Raw genomic sequence first — 15,198 nt, 5'->3', positions numbered from 1 at the left:
AATAAATAGTCTCTGAAATACCTATCTGTCATTGTCCAGTAAGTTATTCAGGAAAGTTTTGATGGTAGAACCGTTCTGTAGCCTCGGGAGAGTCGAAATAGTGCTCCGAACCGACACACGCAGTCTAGCCGGGTAAATCATGCCAAAACAAACACCAAGCGTGTATAACAGGCCTTTGACGTTGTTGAACGAGGCTCTCTTTTTAGCCACTGAAGCGCAGAAGTCTTCATAGAATTTGACTCCTTGTATATAATCTCCTTCATGGTCCTCGCCCACTTGAGAATGACTTCCTTCTCAATATAACGGTGAAATCGTACAATAACTGGACGGGGGTCACTAAGCACAAAATGAATCTTTTACCATTGCTGTCCCTGTCCTCTGACCTGAACCCTACAGAAAATGAGTGGGGTGAACTGAAGAGAAGAAATACTAACATGGAGCTGTGAATCTGAAGGATCTGGAGAGATTCTGTATGAAGAAAATGGTCTCTGATCTCTTATCAGGTTTTCTCCAAATTCTTCAGGCATTATAGGAGAAAACTCAGAGCTGTTACCCTGGAAAAAGGACGTTGCAATAATTGGGTGCTAATAATTGTGGCCAACATGAACTAGAGAAAGCATTTATTTCACAATGAGATTTTCCCCAGACTTTCAATTGTTTTACATCAATGATAGGTTGGAATTTTGTGAATTTTTTGAATGAAAGATAAAAAGGATAAACAATGCAGATTTATTTTCACAGCTGCCTTTGCTCATATTTATCAAGGGTGCCAATATTAGTGGAGGAGGGCACTATACATACTGAAGGAGAGACAGTACTTCTCAAGGTCTGGGTCACATTTTTTTTTTTTTGTCTTTCATATCTAATACAGTTTATTAATGGAATTACAGTTGGCCAGAAAATAGTTAGATATTTTCCATTTTACTATTTACATGTGAGCTCTTTTAGGAATTATTTTGTATTTCATAATAATTTTTCTCTTTAAATTTAGTTGAAAAGCCTATAAAATGCCAATAACATATTTTGAAAAGTCTCATATGCTGTCAGTCTCAAGGCTGCCATTCAGATTTCCATCAAAGGAATAACATTTTAAAATATATTAAAATAGAAAACAATTATTTTAAATTGTATTAATATTTCACAATAATCTTTTTTATACATTCTGGATTATAAAAGTTCCAAAGAGCAGCATTTATTTGAAATAGCAACAATGTAAAAATCAATGTAACTTTTAATAAATTTAATGCATCTTTGGTGCAAAGTATTATTTCTTAAAATCAAATAAAATAAATGTGTTTTTTTCTGGACATTAGTGGTGGAAATATGAAAGAGAACCTAAAAAAGAACCTGCCTTTTGAAAATAAACTTATCTGAGAAATATTCACTGGAATAAAATGTGACAACTAACCCCTGTCTCTCTTGCCTACTGTACAAAACCAGCACAACAACAGTCTTCATTGTGATATTAAGTAAAGGTAATTCAGGCTGATGCACAATAAAGACATGCTCACCTGCTACGTGCAGATTTCATTTGCGTATACTTCCTGATAATGACACAAACAGCAGGTTTCCTTTCAGCTGGAGACAAAAGGGCCTTTTATTATACATGTAATTCACTTTCAGTGTCTAACAGACCTGAGGCTCAGGGTGATATTAATAGATTTCACAAGCATTGTAAACGTGACATCACCTCAGAAAAGACTGAACGCAGAGGTGAAATGCTACTTCCTGGCTTCAACTGATCTAATGCAATCAGGTGAGGATACTTTCTGGCAATTTGGCCATACGACACACATCACATCCAGAATTAGTCCTTCATTAGTCTCCAGGTGCAAACCAATCACGAACGCATGTGAAACCGCACAGAGAGCATCACCACAGCCCAGTGATTCAGTAACTAAGCAACACTGAACATCCTCATTGCTGGTGATAATTTACTGGTCGATCTAGTCGCAATCAATGCTATTTTTGATGAATCGTATACCTGCAGCTCTCCTGTTTGCATCATCTCTGGTTAAATACTAAGCTAGCAAAGTGAGAGTTTGTGATTTCAGCTTATTTCATGGTATTTTGGGCACAGGGAGCTGGGAATTGAGGGACATAACAGTTCAAATGATTTCTTTCCCCGGTAAGTATTTCTATCCCATAATTAAGCCATTTTCCATAACTGCACCCAGACAATATGTCGAAAAATGTCAGGGATCTTAACCGTATGCTTGCAGGATATAACAGGACATTTTGGAAAGATAAACTGAGTCAAACTCAAGTTATTCAGAGCATCAATTCATAATTTTGATCATTTTTAAATTGAATGACTTAATCATTAAAACCACTCATAGACTATGGCCCCAGTTACACGGTGTTAAACTCTAATTTTAAACTGTGACCATGCAAATATCATCCAATTTGGCCACAGTTGGAGCGTGACCAAAGTATAGGACTCCAGCCTGACCCCAAATTTAGGTTTTAACTGCAGCTAATACAACATTTTTGCAATGAAGATGGAACTTCCTATCAGTGATGATGCTCACTTAGCCATGAAATGTCTTGTAGTTATTCATGAGTCACATAATTCTATTCTGAACATAAGTCTTATCAATCAAACAGGAAAACTACTCGGATGTAAAATGTCTAATGCATTGTAATGAGACGTATGCGATATTTTTCACATATCACGGAATTGCCGTCACATTGCGCGTTGCACACTAATTTATAATTTCTAGCAACTGCTTCGTTAGGCGGGGGTATCATATTCCTTTATTACTGACAGGTTATTTATCTCAATTAATTTGCAAAGCAGCCAGTGGTCTGAAGTCACAGTACATCATAGCCAGGCAAGATGCATCATTAAATCATCATTTTGTTTGTTATCTTTATTCCTTCTCTCGGATATTAATGAGTATTAATTATGCAACCTGCCTGAAGATGATGGCGTATGTCCTACACCGTGGCACAGCAACGGAGATTAATTGATTTGAGTAAATGAGAAACCCATCTTCCTTTTTTTTGAAGTTTTGAGGGCACAAACTAAACTACTCACTGAATCCAAGGCTTCTCTTGAGAAAACAGCATCTAAGCAAGTACACAAACGAAAAAAAAAAAGCCTCTTATGCTCATCAACACTGCATTTATTTGGTCAAAAAATACAGTAAAAACAGTAATTAGGTGCCAAGAACTTAGGCACTTATTGTATCCATCTTCTTCTTCTGCTCTGGAAGTCTACAGAAGCCCATAGAGCCGCTTGTGGGAAAGTGATGAAATTTGGCAAACAGATAGAGGACAGTCTCAATATTAACCATAGCACATTTGGAGTCGCTATCTCAAACTCTCTAGCACCACCAACAAGCCAAATCTGCACTCATATTTCAGCTAATATCTTTTGAAGTGTAAGGTCTGGAAGCAAAATTTATCAGATGGTTTGTCTCATTTTCACCAAAGAAAATGCTGGTAAAAAGTTATCAAGAGATTTCCGATAGCCCAAACTATTCTCATAAAGCGTGTTAGTGAATGTGATGCAATTCACAACGCAATTTTTTCGCAACCCTCTAGTGGATTCTGACCAAAATCGGAGTGTGTTGTACCAAGCTTGACCTGAGGGCACTTGAATAGTTTCGGCACAGTGCCACGAAAAATCATGAGACTGATTTCGTTAGATTTTCCTATGCCCAATTTTCCTATGTCAGCCATTATGAGCATGGACCAATTTTGTAGTAAAATGCTGTATACAAACACTTTAGTATAATGTTATTGAATCTTATGAATCTTATAGAACTGCTTGCAAGAAATGTGGATATGGTTTGTATCCATACAGGACTCTTCAAATATTCAACAATATATAGACATATACAGGAGTCCATTAGGAGCAAGCAAAGATTTTTAGTGGAAAAGTGTATCTGAAATTATCTCAAGTTTGATTTCTGAACCTAACAAAACTGGACTGCTATAAAGCAGCAGTGGTTTCTCATATTATTTTCACATTAAGGCTCCTAACCACATTGGCATTCAGTCTGTGCATCCAATTACCTAATTTTGAGACTTCGCAGTAAATAAATAATGAGTGCAAAAATAAACAAGTCTTTAGGGGATTGCAGGACCCATGCTAGAAGGCATTTGCAGACTTGAGCAGAAACCCAACAGCGGTGAGACAACCATTACGTTGTGCAGCATAAACGCAAGCCCAGAGGGGCCTCATGGGTGAGGTGCAGACTGTCCAGAGGCCTATAACTTTCTTCTTGTGCACATGCAGGTGGCTAAGAGCAACATTTATATGCAGCATTACCATAGTGAGGCTGGCTTTCTGCATTAATGCACTACTGCTCTGCTCCCTTCCTACCAAAGCCCTGAATATATGAAGAAATGAATAAATAATAGCAGACTCAGTCCTGATTCGTGGGACCCCCTGATGAGCAATGATTATGTTTCCAGACCAGGAGGTGCAGTATTTTCTAAGTGGCCCCATGCAGTTTGCGGCTGCTGATTGATTGGCACAGATAACTGTGCAACTGAAATAAAAGACAAGGGGAAAACTGTTATTAACAGAGAATTTCATCTGATTATTTGCAGTACCCTTTTTACCGGCACTGCTCTCCTGATGTCATTTGGGCATAAATGCCTCGATCAAGGGTACAAAAGTGATCTCAATAATTCCAGTTTGCTCAGGCTAAGCAGACAAATTTTAGATGTACTGACAATCTCTGCACATGTATTTTAATGGCTTATATATCCAACTATGTCTATATGTCCAGTAGTTGGAAGAACCCGATGGAAACATAGTATTAGAATAATAGGACAAACAGCTTCCAGTCACAGGTGTGTGGGAACAATTGGAAAAAAAGGAGGAAAAAACAGCAGTTGACGTTCTTGTCTAACAGGTGAGTGTAATCGAATGCACCTGATCTAAGTAATAAGCCAGATGCAATTAACAGGAATAATGAGGCATAAAAATGCATCATTTCACATGGTGATGATGGTGGGGGATGACTCTTTATTTTACCCTTGGGTTCTCTGTTTCGCTCTGGTGAAACTTGGGCATTTATAATTACATCTGACTCACAAAAAAAGTCTACCTCACAATTGCTCAGAGTGAAAAAAAACTGATCACTTTTATGAAGATATGGCAAGCTGGCTGTTGACACCAATTTTTAAAAATGAGTGGCAGGGGGCCTCTATGGGATGAAATGATGATTGTAAAGCTTTGATTGGCGATCATAGCTTCGGGACAGTTACGCTGGAGACATCTGTGCCCGTATATCCTCTTTCAGAATGCTGCAGACAGTGGGCTGACCTTGAAAAATGCTAAACGTCTATTTAAAGAAGATACCATTAAAACAAATCCCAGATTATTAGAACATATTTCAAGAGCGGAAAGTTTTTAGTTGCAAGGCCACCATGTGAAGACATCAAAGATTCATAGCCTTGTACACAGTAACAACCAGACGAAGAAAGCTGCTTTCACATATTGCAAAGGACAGAAAACAACAGTGCCTGCTCATAATAATAAACAAACAACACTTAACTGTTTACATAATTTAATAAAGAATTAAAACCACATAATTAGTTGTCTATGTGCAGTTATTCGTTTATTAATCCACATGCTGTATTCTTGTGAGCCAAAGCTAGATATTATTTAAGGAGAAAGAAATAGACTCACGGTCTCCATAGCAACGGAGAGATCCCACGGTCAGCTTGGCCTCCGAGCCGGGTCGATTTGTGTCCCCGACAGCCACTTGGCTGACCGGTAAGTGGTCTTTATAAACCAGAAGCCCGGAATCGTCCCTCCTACCAAACAATACATTCAGAATACATTGTGAGAAAAAAAAATTCAAATTTTTTTTTTCTTTATCATAGTATTAAACCTTAAGAATCTTAACTCTCCTTGTTGACAAGAGCTAATGAAGTCATTAAAGCTTTATTACGCAAAATGTTTGTTTTCTCTCAAAAGCAGCCCTTTGACACTGATGACTAGCTGTTTAATTACAGCAATACAATTTGTTTAATCAGTGGAAATACTCACTCCACGTATTTTGAGAAATTAATAAATATTAGTGAACGCACACGTACATAAACCTCACAGGTACACATGCACTATGTGTGCATTATTTTAATGCCACCATCTATCATGGTGCCAATGCAACTGCAAAAGCCATTTAAAAAACAATTATGTACCGCAAACCTGTAGAGGAAAAAAACACCATCAACAATGTGGTTGGGAATGAAACTTGCTGCTTTGAAATCCAATGTCCTAATTTGTATCCATTATGCATGGTGGTTCAGTTTGCTTGGGGTTTATGACAAGTGGCAAGTGCATCGCAATAACCCGCTGTCCATCTGTGCATGGGCCATTAACACATATTACTGTGTGTTCAGCTAAACCAGCAACAGAAGCAGCAAAATTCTCTCGTTCCAACAGTCTAGCTGTATAAATATTCACAAAATGTATCCAAAACAAGAAGATGATGAGGAAATCCATCATGAAAATACAAATGCTAATATGCTAATAAGATAAAACTCACCGACTGAGGCTATGTTTACCTTAAGAATATAGTATTAAAAGATCATTTCCAAGCTCTTAGCATAATGAAACTTGTGCAAACAAACACAATGTACATTATACAAACAAACACAGAGTTACCCAGGGGCACATAAAGTCTGTTTGGTTATTACTTTCCACCAATCCGTCCAATACACTTCCTGTGGAGCGCCAATGCTTGCAAATATCTAATAGTCTATAGCTGTTCCAAAACCAAGTGAGCTGCCTTCTAAGGGGGCCATTCACACAGAATGTGTTTTTGCAGGGCTGTTGAACCACTGTGTCATGTCAGAGATGCCGCAAACAAAACCACATTGGTCAAAAACATTTGTCTAGAGCATGTTTACAAAGAAAAACAATGGAAAAGGAGCGCAGTGAAATCCAAAATAAGGCTGCAATCTAACTCTCACAGACCCTTTTAAGTGATCAATTTGACATGCTTTACATAGGCAACAACTCCACATGCCACAAAAATAGTGCTTGCAAGAGAGAACACAACTTAATTGATTTCAGTACAGTCTGACATTAGCATGTTGCTAAGCTAATAGTGCAATACTCTGATATGTATAAAAATGTACAGGACAAGCAAACATTGGGCAGAAAAATCATTTTTTAACTATTTTTATCAATACTTTTCAGTATGAATGATTCAGTACTACAGTACATGTGAGCACTAATGGATTAGCTTGTTAGCATGGCCTAGATAATTCCTGCACTAATGTAGAGTTAATGTCTCTTTTTTTATTTTCCTATTTTTCGTGTGAACTAAAATATATTATATATATTTTTTCTTTTGCTTCTTATTCCATAACTTTCTCATAACTCTTTTTACTTTATCTTACATTACAATAGCCTGGTTTCCATTACAGATTTGCACAAATATTTTCTAAATGTTGATAAGAAAATATTGCGAAAGGATGATGTTTCCATTAAACGATGCTATGCAACTATTTGAAAGTATCTGGCCAAGTAGGTTGAAATACATGAATAACATTTTCTCTTTTCCATCAGCACTGCTTTTGCAGAGGTTTCTCTTTTCCAAAAGATACTTCTGTCAAGTCCTGTTCACACCAAGGACGAAAACTACAAAGGTAACGAAAAAGATATAGTTCTAAAAATCGTTCTCAATATTGTAGAATAGCAGAGTCCACACCACAGCTATAACGATAAAGGTACAGAGAAACGATATCGTTGGAATCACTCTCAGAGTGATTTTTTTCCAGCTGATGAATGATAAAAACATTGACAGCCAATCAAAATCAATGCTGCTATCATTCACTGGTGTGGATGCTAATATCTTTATCTTTATCTTTATCTTTATAGTTATCGTTCTTGGTGTGAACAGGGCTTTGGAGAGCTTTCCACTTGGAGCATAATATTTGCCACAGCTTCTTGAAGCCCTCCTCCCTATTGAAGTATTTGCTTCAAGGTCTTGATAAATTGTGGATTTCTTTTGTTGTTTAGAATCCAGTACTCCCATAATTCTTTTGCATTATATATTTTTTTAAACATACCACACCATCTTTAAAGAATGTTCAAGTAACTCTACGTACACCAGGTGACCTGTAAATAAGAAAAACTGTTTCCATTGCAGTTTTTCAAAATATTCCTCTTTTTCGAATTGCCTGAAAAACCACCTCATGCATATTTTTTTATTTTTTATTTTTTATTTTTTTGTGATATATGTGATTTTTTGTGCAATTTAAATGTTTAGGCATATTTTCAATTCGAACTTTCAATATAAGCAATTTGAATGATAATGGAAATTCAGCTAATGTTTCTTGTTAATATTATTTATTTATTGTATTTTTACTGTCATTGTTGGTACTTTGCAGTGAAGGTGTTTCTTATTCTGATTCTGATTAGACACACTGTGGGCAAAAAGGTGCATTCTGTTTAATTCATTTTACACATTGCTAATGTTTCACACTGGTGCCCAATTTTGTTTTGTATGGCTCATAGAAACATGAAACAGACTATTTCCCTTGACTACTTTATTTACATTACACCAGTGTTATTTTAGTATTATGTATCTACTACTATAGCATTTATTAATATTTTGAATGAGCTTTTATGGTTAAAGATTTCATTTTAAAGTTTTATTAATTTTATGTGGTTTTGTCTTTTTTATGACTTTTAAAAATATTTCTATATAGCTTTAATCCATTTTTATTTCAGTTTGTTTTAGTACTTCAATGTTATTTCAGTTAGTGGCCAAGTTTTAATATTTATATACAGTATATATATATATATATATATATATATATATATATATATATATATATATATATATATATATATATATATATATATATATTTTAGCTTTGTTACAGAAAAATATATTTTTAATAGTTTAAGTTTCAGTTAACAACAATGGTTATAACTTTAGTGTTTGGGCCTTTGTGCATTCTTGTGGTGCCATTAACCAATCAGTTTTGTGATTTTATGATGTTGCAGATGCAGTGTTTACTTGTAGCTGATATTGTACTGCTCAGCTGATTGGTTCAAAAAACAACTGTGCCCAGATGAAAGTGCTGTGATAATGGTAACACTACCAGACTTTCTCTTTTCTTTGCTTTGCAAATCTAAGATGGAGTTTGTGATGTTAAGATTGATTGTTTATCTCTCTGCGCTTTAACAGCTGACTGGCATTACCAGCTACTGTATAAAGACCCATTAGAAAGGATGTAAATGAATGTGTCTCAAAGCAATACATGCACACATGCATTACAGACAATTCTATCAGAGTGTCTGACAAATGACCTCGTTCCCCTCCTCTGCAATATCGCCCACAGCTCTCTTTAGTAATAAAGCCACTGAACACACCAGCCAGAGCTTTTGTTGATAGAAATATCAGGGTTGGCTCTACTTAAACTTCTTTATCAGCACAATCTGTTTGCCATTTGCACAAGCGCTGAGGTCGAGACAACTGCGTCACGCAGCAGATACCGGTGTTTAATGAATACGCAGAGACAATAAGGCAGATGGGAACATGACATGCTTGTCTCTGTTAAGTTTGATAGGTGGGCCGAGAAGGACAGTAACTCACAAATAGCAACTTAGTCCAAAGCTCATAATTAGCTACTGGCTTTGGTGATCGCCATGGAAACAGCATATTGCTACTCAGATAATGTGTGGCTTACCATTGCTTCTGGTCGGCGTCACAGTTGCAGTAGTATTTGGAGTCGGTGCAGTTGCGTTCAATGCCACATGCGCATTTCTGAATGCCTGGCACAGAGCCGCCCCAGTAAAAGTGCTTCTCATTACCGCGGCCGACCCACCATGTGTAAGGCGTCCCATCTGCAAACACATAAAAGACAGGGAAAGCACACCATTTATATTCATTATGTCTTCATTTTAATGTATCTATCTATCATTCTATCATTCTGCCATTCTATCCATCCATTCATTGTTCTACCATTGCATCCATTAATCCAAAATTCCATCCATCCATCCATCCATCCATCAATTGTTCCATCATTCCATTGTTCCGTCCATCCATTGTTCTCCCATTCCATTCCATCCATTCATCAATCGTTCCATCATTCAATTGTTCCATCCAACCATCCATCCGTCATTTTAATGTTTCATCCACCCATTCATCCACCATTCCATCCATCCAACATTCATCCATACATTCATCCATCTATCCATCTTTCTTCCAATCCATCCACCCATCAATGGTTCCATCGTTCAATTATTCCATCCAACCATCCATCCATCCAATGTTTTGTCCATCTATCCATCGAAACCTTCCATCCATCAACCCGTTGTTCTTCCATTCTATCATCCATCCATCCATCCATCATTTTAATGTTTCATCCATCCATTCATCCAACATTCCATCCATCCAACATTCATCCATACATTCATCCATCTATCCATCGTTCTACCATTCCATCCACCCATCAATCTTTCCATCGTTCAATTGTTCCATCCAACCATCCATCCATCCATCCATCCATCCACCATTCTAACATTCCATCCATCCATTGTTTTAATGTGTCATCCATTCATTCATTCATCCATCCATCCATCATTCCCCATCCAACCATCCATCGATAAATTCCAAATGAATTCCAAGAATCTTTGTCCATGGGTGACTCTTAACATTAGCCAATAACTGCATGTAAGAGAGACTACAGATTAAATAAATAAATAATACCACAAACATTTTTAGATCCAGCATAACCAGCACAGAATTAAATCATTTTAAATATAAAAGGTTTGCAGTTTCAAAGTTGAGTAAAAAGGATGTAAACATGGTCAAGTAAGCCTTTTGAGTCAAGGACATTTTTGTTTAAATAGATCTATTTTGTTCTTAAAAGGCTGCCCTATACATAAATAGCACACACCAAAAAAGGCAACCATCCTTTTTCCAAATTTACCCCATTTACATTACATACACATGTATATCCTTTTATCTAAAGTGAATTTTAAAACGTTAACTGCAAAGTTAGTTTTTTTTTAAACCATTTCATGCATTCCATGGGAATTGAACCTATGACCTTGCCAATGCTAGTGCCATTCTCTCTACTGTTTGAACACCAGCACAGCTACAGAATCCAACACAGAACTGAATCTCTGAACAGCTGTATGATGGCTGCTTATAACATGCAGACAACAGTAATTACAGTGCTTGAGATCTGAAGAGTACTTTACGGTCTAGCCCACAGATACGAGTACTAATTCCCTCCGTGTGTAAAGACACAACACGCTCAAAAGGATTAACACTTGGCTCTTTGGGAGCATGCATGGACCTCTAGGGGCTGCTGGACTGCCATTCTCAAGCGCTGATGTGCGTGCAAATGCCCACATCTGCATGCACAGAGGGAAACAAGACAATCCAAACACAGTGTAGAGCTGGCAAGTGCACTAGAGGCATACATACACACAAGCTTGTGACTACAGCGCACACACATGCATATGCATACGTACACACAAGTAGGCAGAAACTGAAACACACAAACACACACGGTCTCATGGCAAAACTATAGTTTCCCTAATTTACTTCATTAACCTGCAGAGAGATGAATTGCAGATGAATGCTGCATCTGTTTGAAAATCATTGGAACCTCACAATCATTGAGTTAAAACACTATATTTCAACAGATGACACACTGTTGGCTGCTGTTGGCATATATGCAAGAGCCTAATTACTTAAAACAAGCTTGATTCCGCAAGGCAGCTCCAGGGGAAATACATGTAAAATGTGCTGTGTGATAGAGCTCTGTGCAAATGCTTGATGTGTGACTACATCTACATTAAAATAGAAAGTGTGCTTTGCTGTGGCAGTGTAAATCTCGTCAACGAAACTGATGAAAATCTCTGTTGAAAAAGGGTTCTGGATTTCACAAAATGGAAAGAGGCACATGATATTTAAAATTTTATTTATTCCAACTAACGATACTTTTGATAAAAATACGGAAAGAAAAAGACATTAACAATAGAAAAATGTAGAAAGAACTGCTTCAGAATTCAATTGTATAGTAGCAAATTAAAATAAAGAGCATTAAACAAGCTCTAAAACAGAAAGTTATTAACATTGTCTAAAGCTGTAACTTCTGAAAAGTTTACTCAATATTTACTAAATTCTACTAATATATGCTATTACTTCAGACTTATGTTGTATCTTGTTTATGCTGTTACATTTTTAATACTATGTTCTGAACATCCAAAAAATGAAAATCTGGTCAAAGTTTGGTCTTTTTGACAGTTTGACATCTTTTCATTGAAAAGGTCGAAACCGAGGTCGACAACGCCAGAGTAGTGTAAACAACAGGCGTAACCGTAGCAAAAGTTATGCGTTTTAAAACGAAAATGCACTAGTGTAAATGGGGCCTTAGGTATTATTTGTTGGCATGAATTATACATCATTTCTTTTTAAATGTATGTATATGACAAATAGGAAATATTTAAAAAATATAATTAAATGTAATTAAAAAATTCAATGTAAAGGCCATTTAATGTAAGACAAAAAATATTTGTTGACAAAGGGTTTTTGGTTTTTGTAAAGCAAAAAAGGACACATCATGATGATGTTTAAATGACTCAGATTAAAATGTACAAAAAAAAAAGATACTCATACAAACAAGTACACACAATAGATTCAGAATGTTTTCAAATAAATAGCAAAACAATAAGACAAAATAAATAAATAAAGTGTGTTAAAATTATGTAATTTCACTCCAAATTAACATCTATTGCATGAAGAAATACTGACTAAACTTTTTGTATAACAAAAACAAATGGTGAAAAGAAAAACTTTCAGTGTGGGATAAATCTATGATACTGATTTACCCCTCATCTCCAGAGATTTCAACGAAACAATCCCAAAATGAGCAAAGGATAAAACGTATCCACAGTTCGAGCAGACAGTCCCATCAGCTCAAAGACTTTCATCTCCACCACACTTGATTAGCAGCAAAGACTCCTGCTATTCCACTATGGAGCCGAGAATAAAGACCAGCACATTTCAGCCTTAGCCGACAGGGCTGACAGATACAGGAGGGACCCGCACATGGAGACTGCAGGCAGGAAGCCAACCTCCCCGAGTGACTGAAGAGATGCCAAGCAGCAGCCAGACAGAGAGAACCAGTATGAACGACAAGAAAAATGAGCAAACAACAGAAGAAAAAACCCCATCATTGTTGTGATGGACACACATTATGACAGATGGTGAGTGGTCTCTGACACACGCCGTACAGCTGGTACTCGTGAAATGCCGTTGAACCGGGAATGCTGGGATTGATGCAGGTGCATAAAAAACATGGCCAAAATACACACATGTGCACGCCTCACCTGGCCTTCCGGGGGTCTGTGGTGATTTGCAATATGAAGTCTATGCCTCATTAAACTCTAGGGCCAATAGAGTTTGCTCCACCAGTGTTATCTGCATGGACTGCTTCCTGTTTCCCTTACCTCGGCTCACACCAGGCTCAATCAATCACTCCATTCACTCTTGGCTGGAAACACAGCCGTCGGGCCAAGCTAATTTAACAGGGAGATGGAGCTCTTTTTGTGCTCCTGCTGGGTTCTGAAACTGAGTTGATCATCCATTTGTAACCCAAACTCAATGATCGTTAAACAGGTGTAAACAAGATTGGCAACTCCGGACTCTCAGGAAAGGCTGCAAGCTCAGTAAGTATAAAGATTTCGGTCCAATTATAAAGGGTAAAGTCCAATTACATTAATGTCACAAAATAAATATATCAAAATCTATAAATATATATATAAAATGCCAATCGGAATCAAAAATTTTGAAGGATCATGAAATATTGATAAATCAATTAATTGAAACTGATGAATCGACTGGGGTCGGTAAGACTTTTACAGTAAAAACAGTAATACAAATAAATAATTAAATAATAGTGTGAAATATTATTACAATTTAAAAGAAATTAAATTATTTTCAATTCTATTTTCAAATATTTTCAAAAATCATTTTCAAATTTTTTTTTTCAGGATTCTTTGATTAATATAAAGTAAAAAGAACAGCATATAATTTATTTTGTGCTAAATAAAGGTATTATTTTATTTAAAAATATATTCTTTTACTTATTTAAAAAAAATTATTATTGATCCCAATTATTGATTATTGATCCCAATTTTTTTAACAGTTGTTAAATTGTGAAAATTTACTCCACATAGTGTGTCAAGCATAGTGTGTCCACATACCCTGTCAAATATAACTATTTTCCTGGGCAGTAACAATAAAAATATCGCTGTGTCCTAACCACACACAATGGGCGATAAAAGGTATCTTTTCCATGTTAATCTGAGTTTTTGTCCTAACCAACCATGACATCAACACGTGACGAGCGACAGGGGATTCTATTTTAGAAACTGTTTCTATTTTCTGCAATGTCGTGGCTAGAACAACAACATACAGACTATGACAATGATAATCTCAGGTACTGTGTATTTCATAACAAAGATGGTATCAGTCACTCCTCAGTATATGTTAAAAAGGCTGGTAACACTTTAGTATAGAGACCAGTTTTCACTATTAACTAGTCGCTTATAAGCATGCCTATTATTAACATATTGGCTATTTATTAGTACTTATAAAGCACATATTCTACATGACCACATTCTACATACCTAATCCTACCCAATACCTTAACCTCAATAAATATTAATAAGCAGCAAATTAGTAGTTTATTGAGGCAAAAGTTGGACCTTAAAATAGTCCAAAGTGTGACCAAAAGGTTTAATATTTATGAATGAGATTATACATTTATCCTTTTCATTGGGAGCGGAGTGCGCTTCCAGCGAGAGCCCGCTCACACATGCTTCTGATTGGCTGTGATTTTTGATTGATTTTGTCGAGTTGCATAGCCATGGTGTAGACAGACAAATTGCTTGTCGCTGGAATTGTGTGGCGTTTGGTATGGACATAGTGAAATAGTTATTTTTGTAGCCAAGACTTTATGCTGTAACTAACTTTCAAAAACCAACTAACCCTGAGAAAATATTTATTTGTCTAAAAAGTGTGACAACTAGTTCCAGCGCCCCCTATAGTATGGGTTTACAGTCTATGTTTGATTTTCACCTTGTTCAAACCCCAGTGAGGATATTACATATCACTTCCTCCATAACGATAAGCTGGAGGTTAATTAGATTTTTGTGACAAACGAAAGCAAGGAAAAAGAAACTCACGACCAGCA

The 15,198-nt window shown here is 36.5% G+C and overlaps 1 protein-coding gene across 3 annotated transcripts in view; it reads right to left on the bottom strand.

Moving 5' to 3' along the window:
- Positions 1 to 15,198, bottom strand: part of cntnap2a (contactin associated protein 2a) — a 378,859-nt gene that overhangs the window by 90,074 nt on the left and 273,587 nt on the right. For all 3 annotated transcript variants that reach the window (XM_058765454.1, XM_058765455.1, XM_058765456.1), the window contains exons 14-15: positions 9,673 to 9,829; positions 5,651 to 5,778 (exon numbers count right to left, since the gene is read on the bottom strand). In XM_058765454.1, coding sequence (XP_058621437.1) covers positions 5,651 to 5,778; positions 9,673 to 9,829 — 285 coding nt within the window. The remainder of the gene's footprint in view (positions 1 to 5,650; positions 5,779 to 9,672; positions 9,830 to 15,198) is intronic.

Source organism: Onychostoma macrolepis, chromosome 24 (genome assembly GCF_012432095.1).
Source record: "Onychostoma macrolepis isolate SWU-2019 chromosome 24, ASM1243209v1, whole genome shotgun sequence".
NCBI lineage: Eukaryota > Metazoa > Chordata > Actinopteri > Cypriniformes > Cyprinidae > Onychostoma > Onychostoma macrolepis.
The sequence above is the reverse complement of the archived record's forward strand: the minus strand, read 5'-3'. Positions and strand labels throughout refer to the sequence as shown.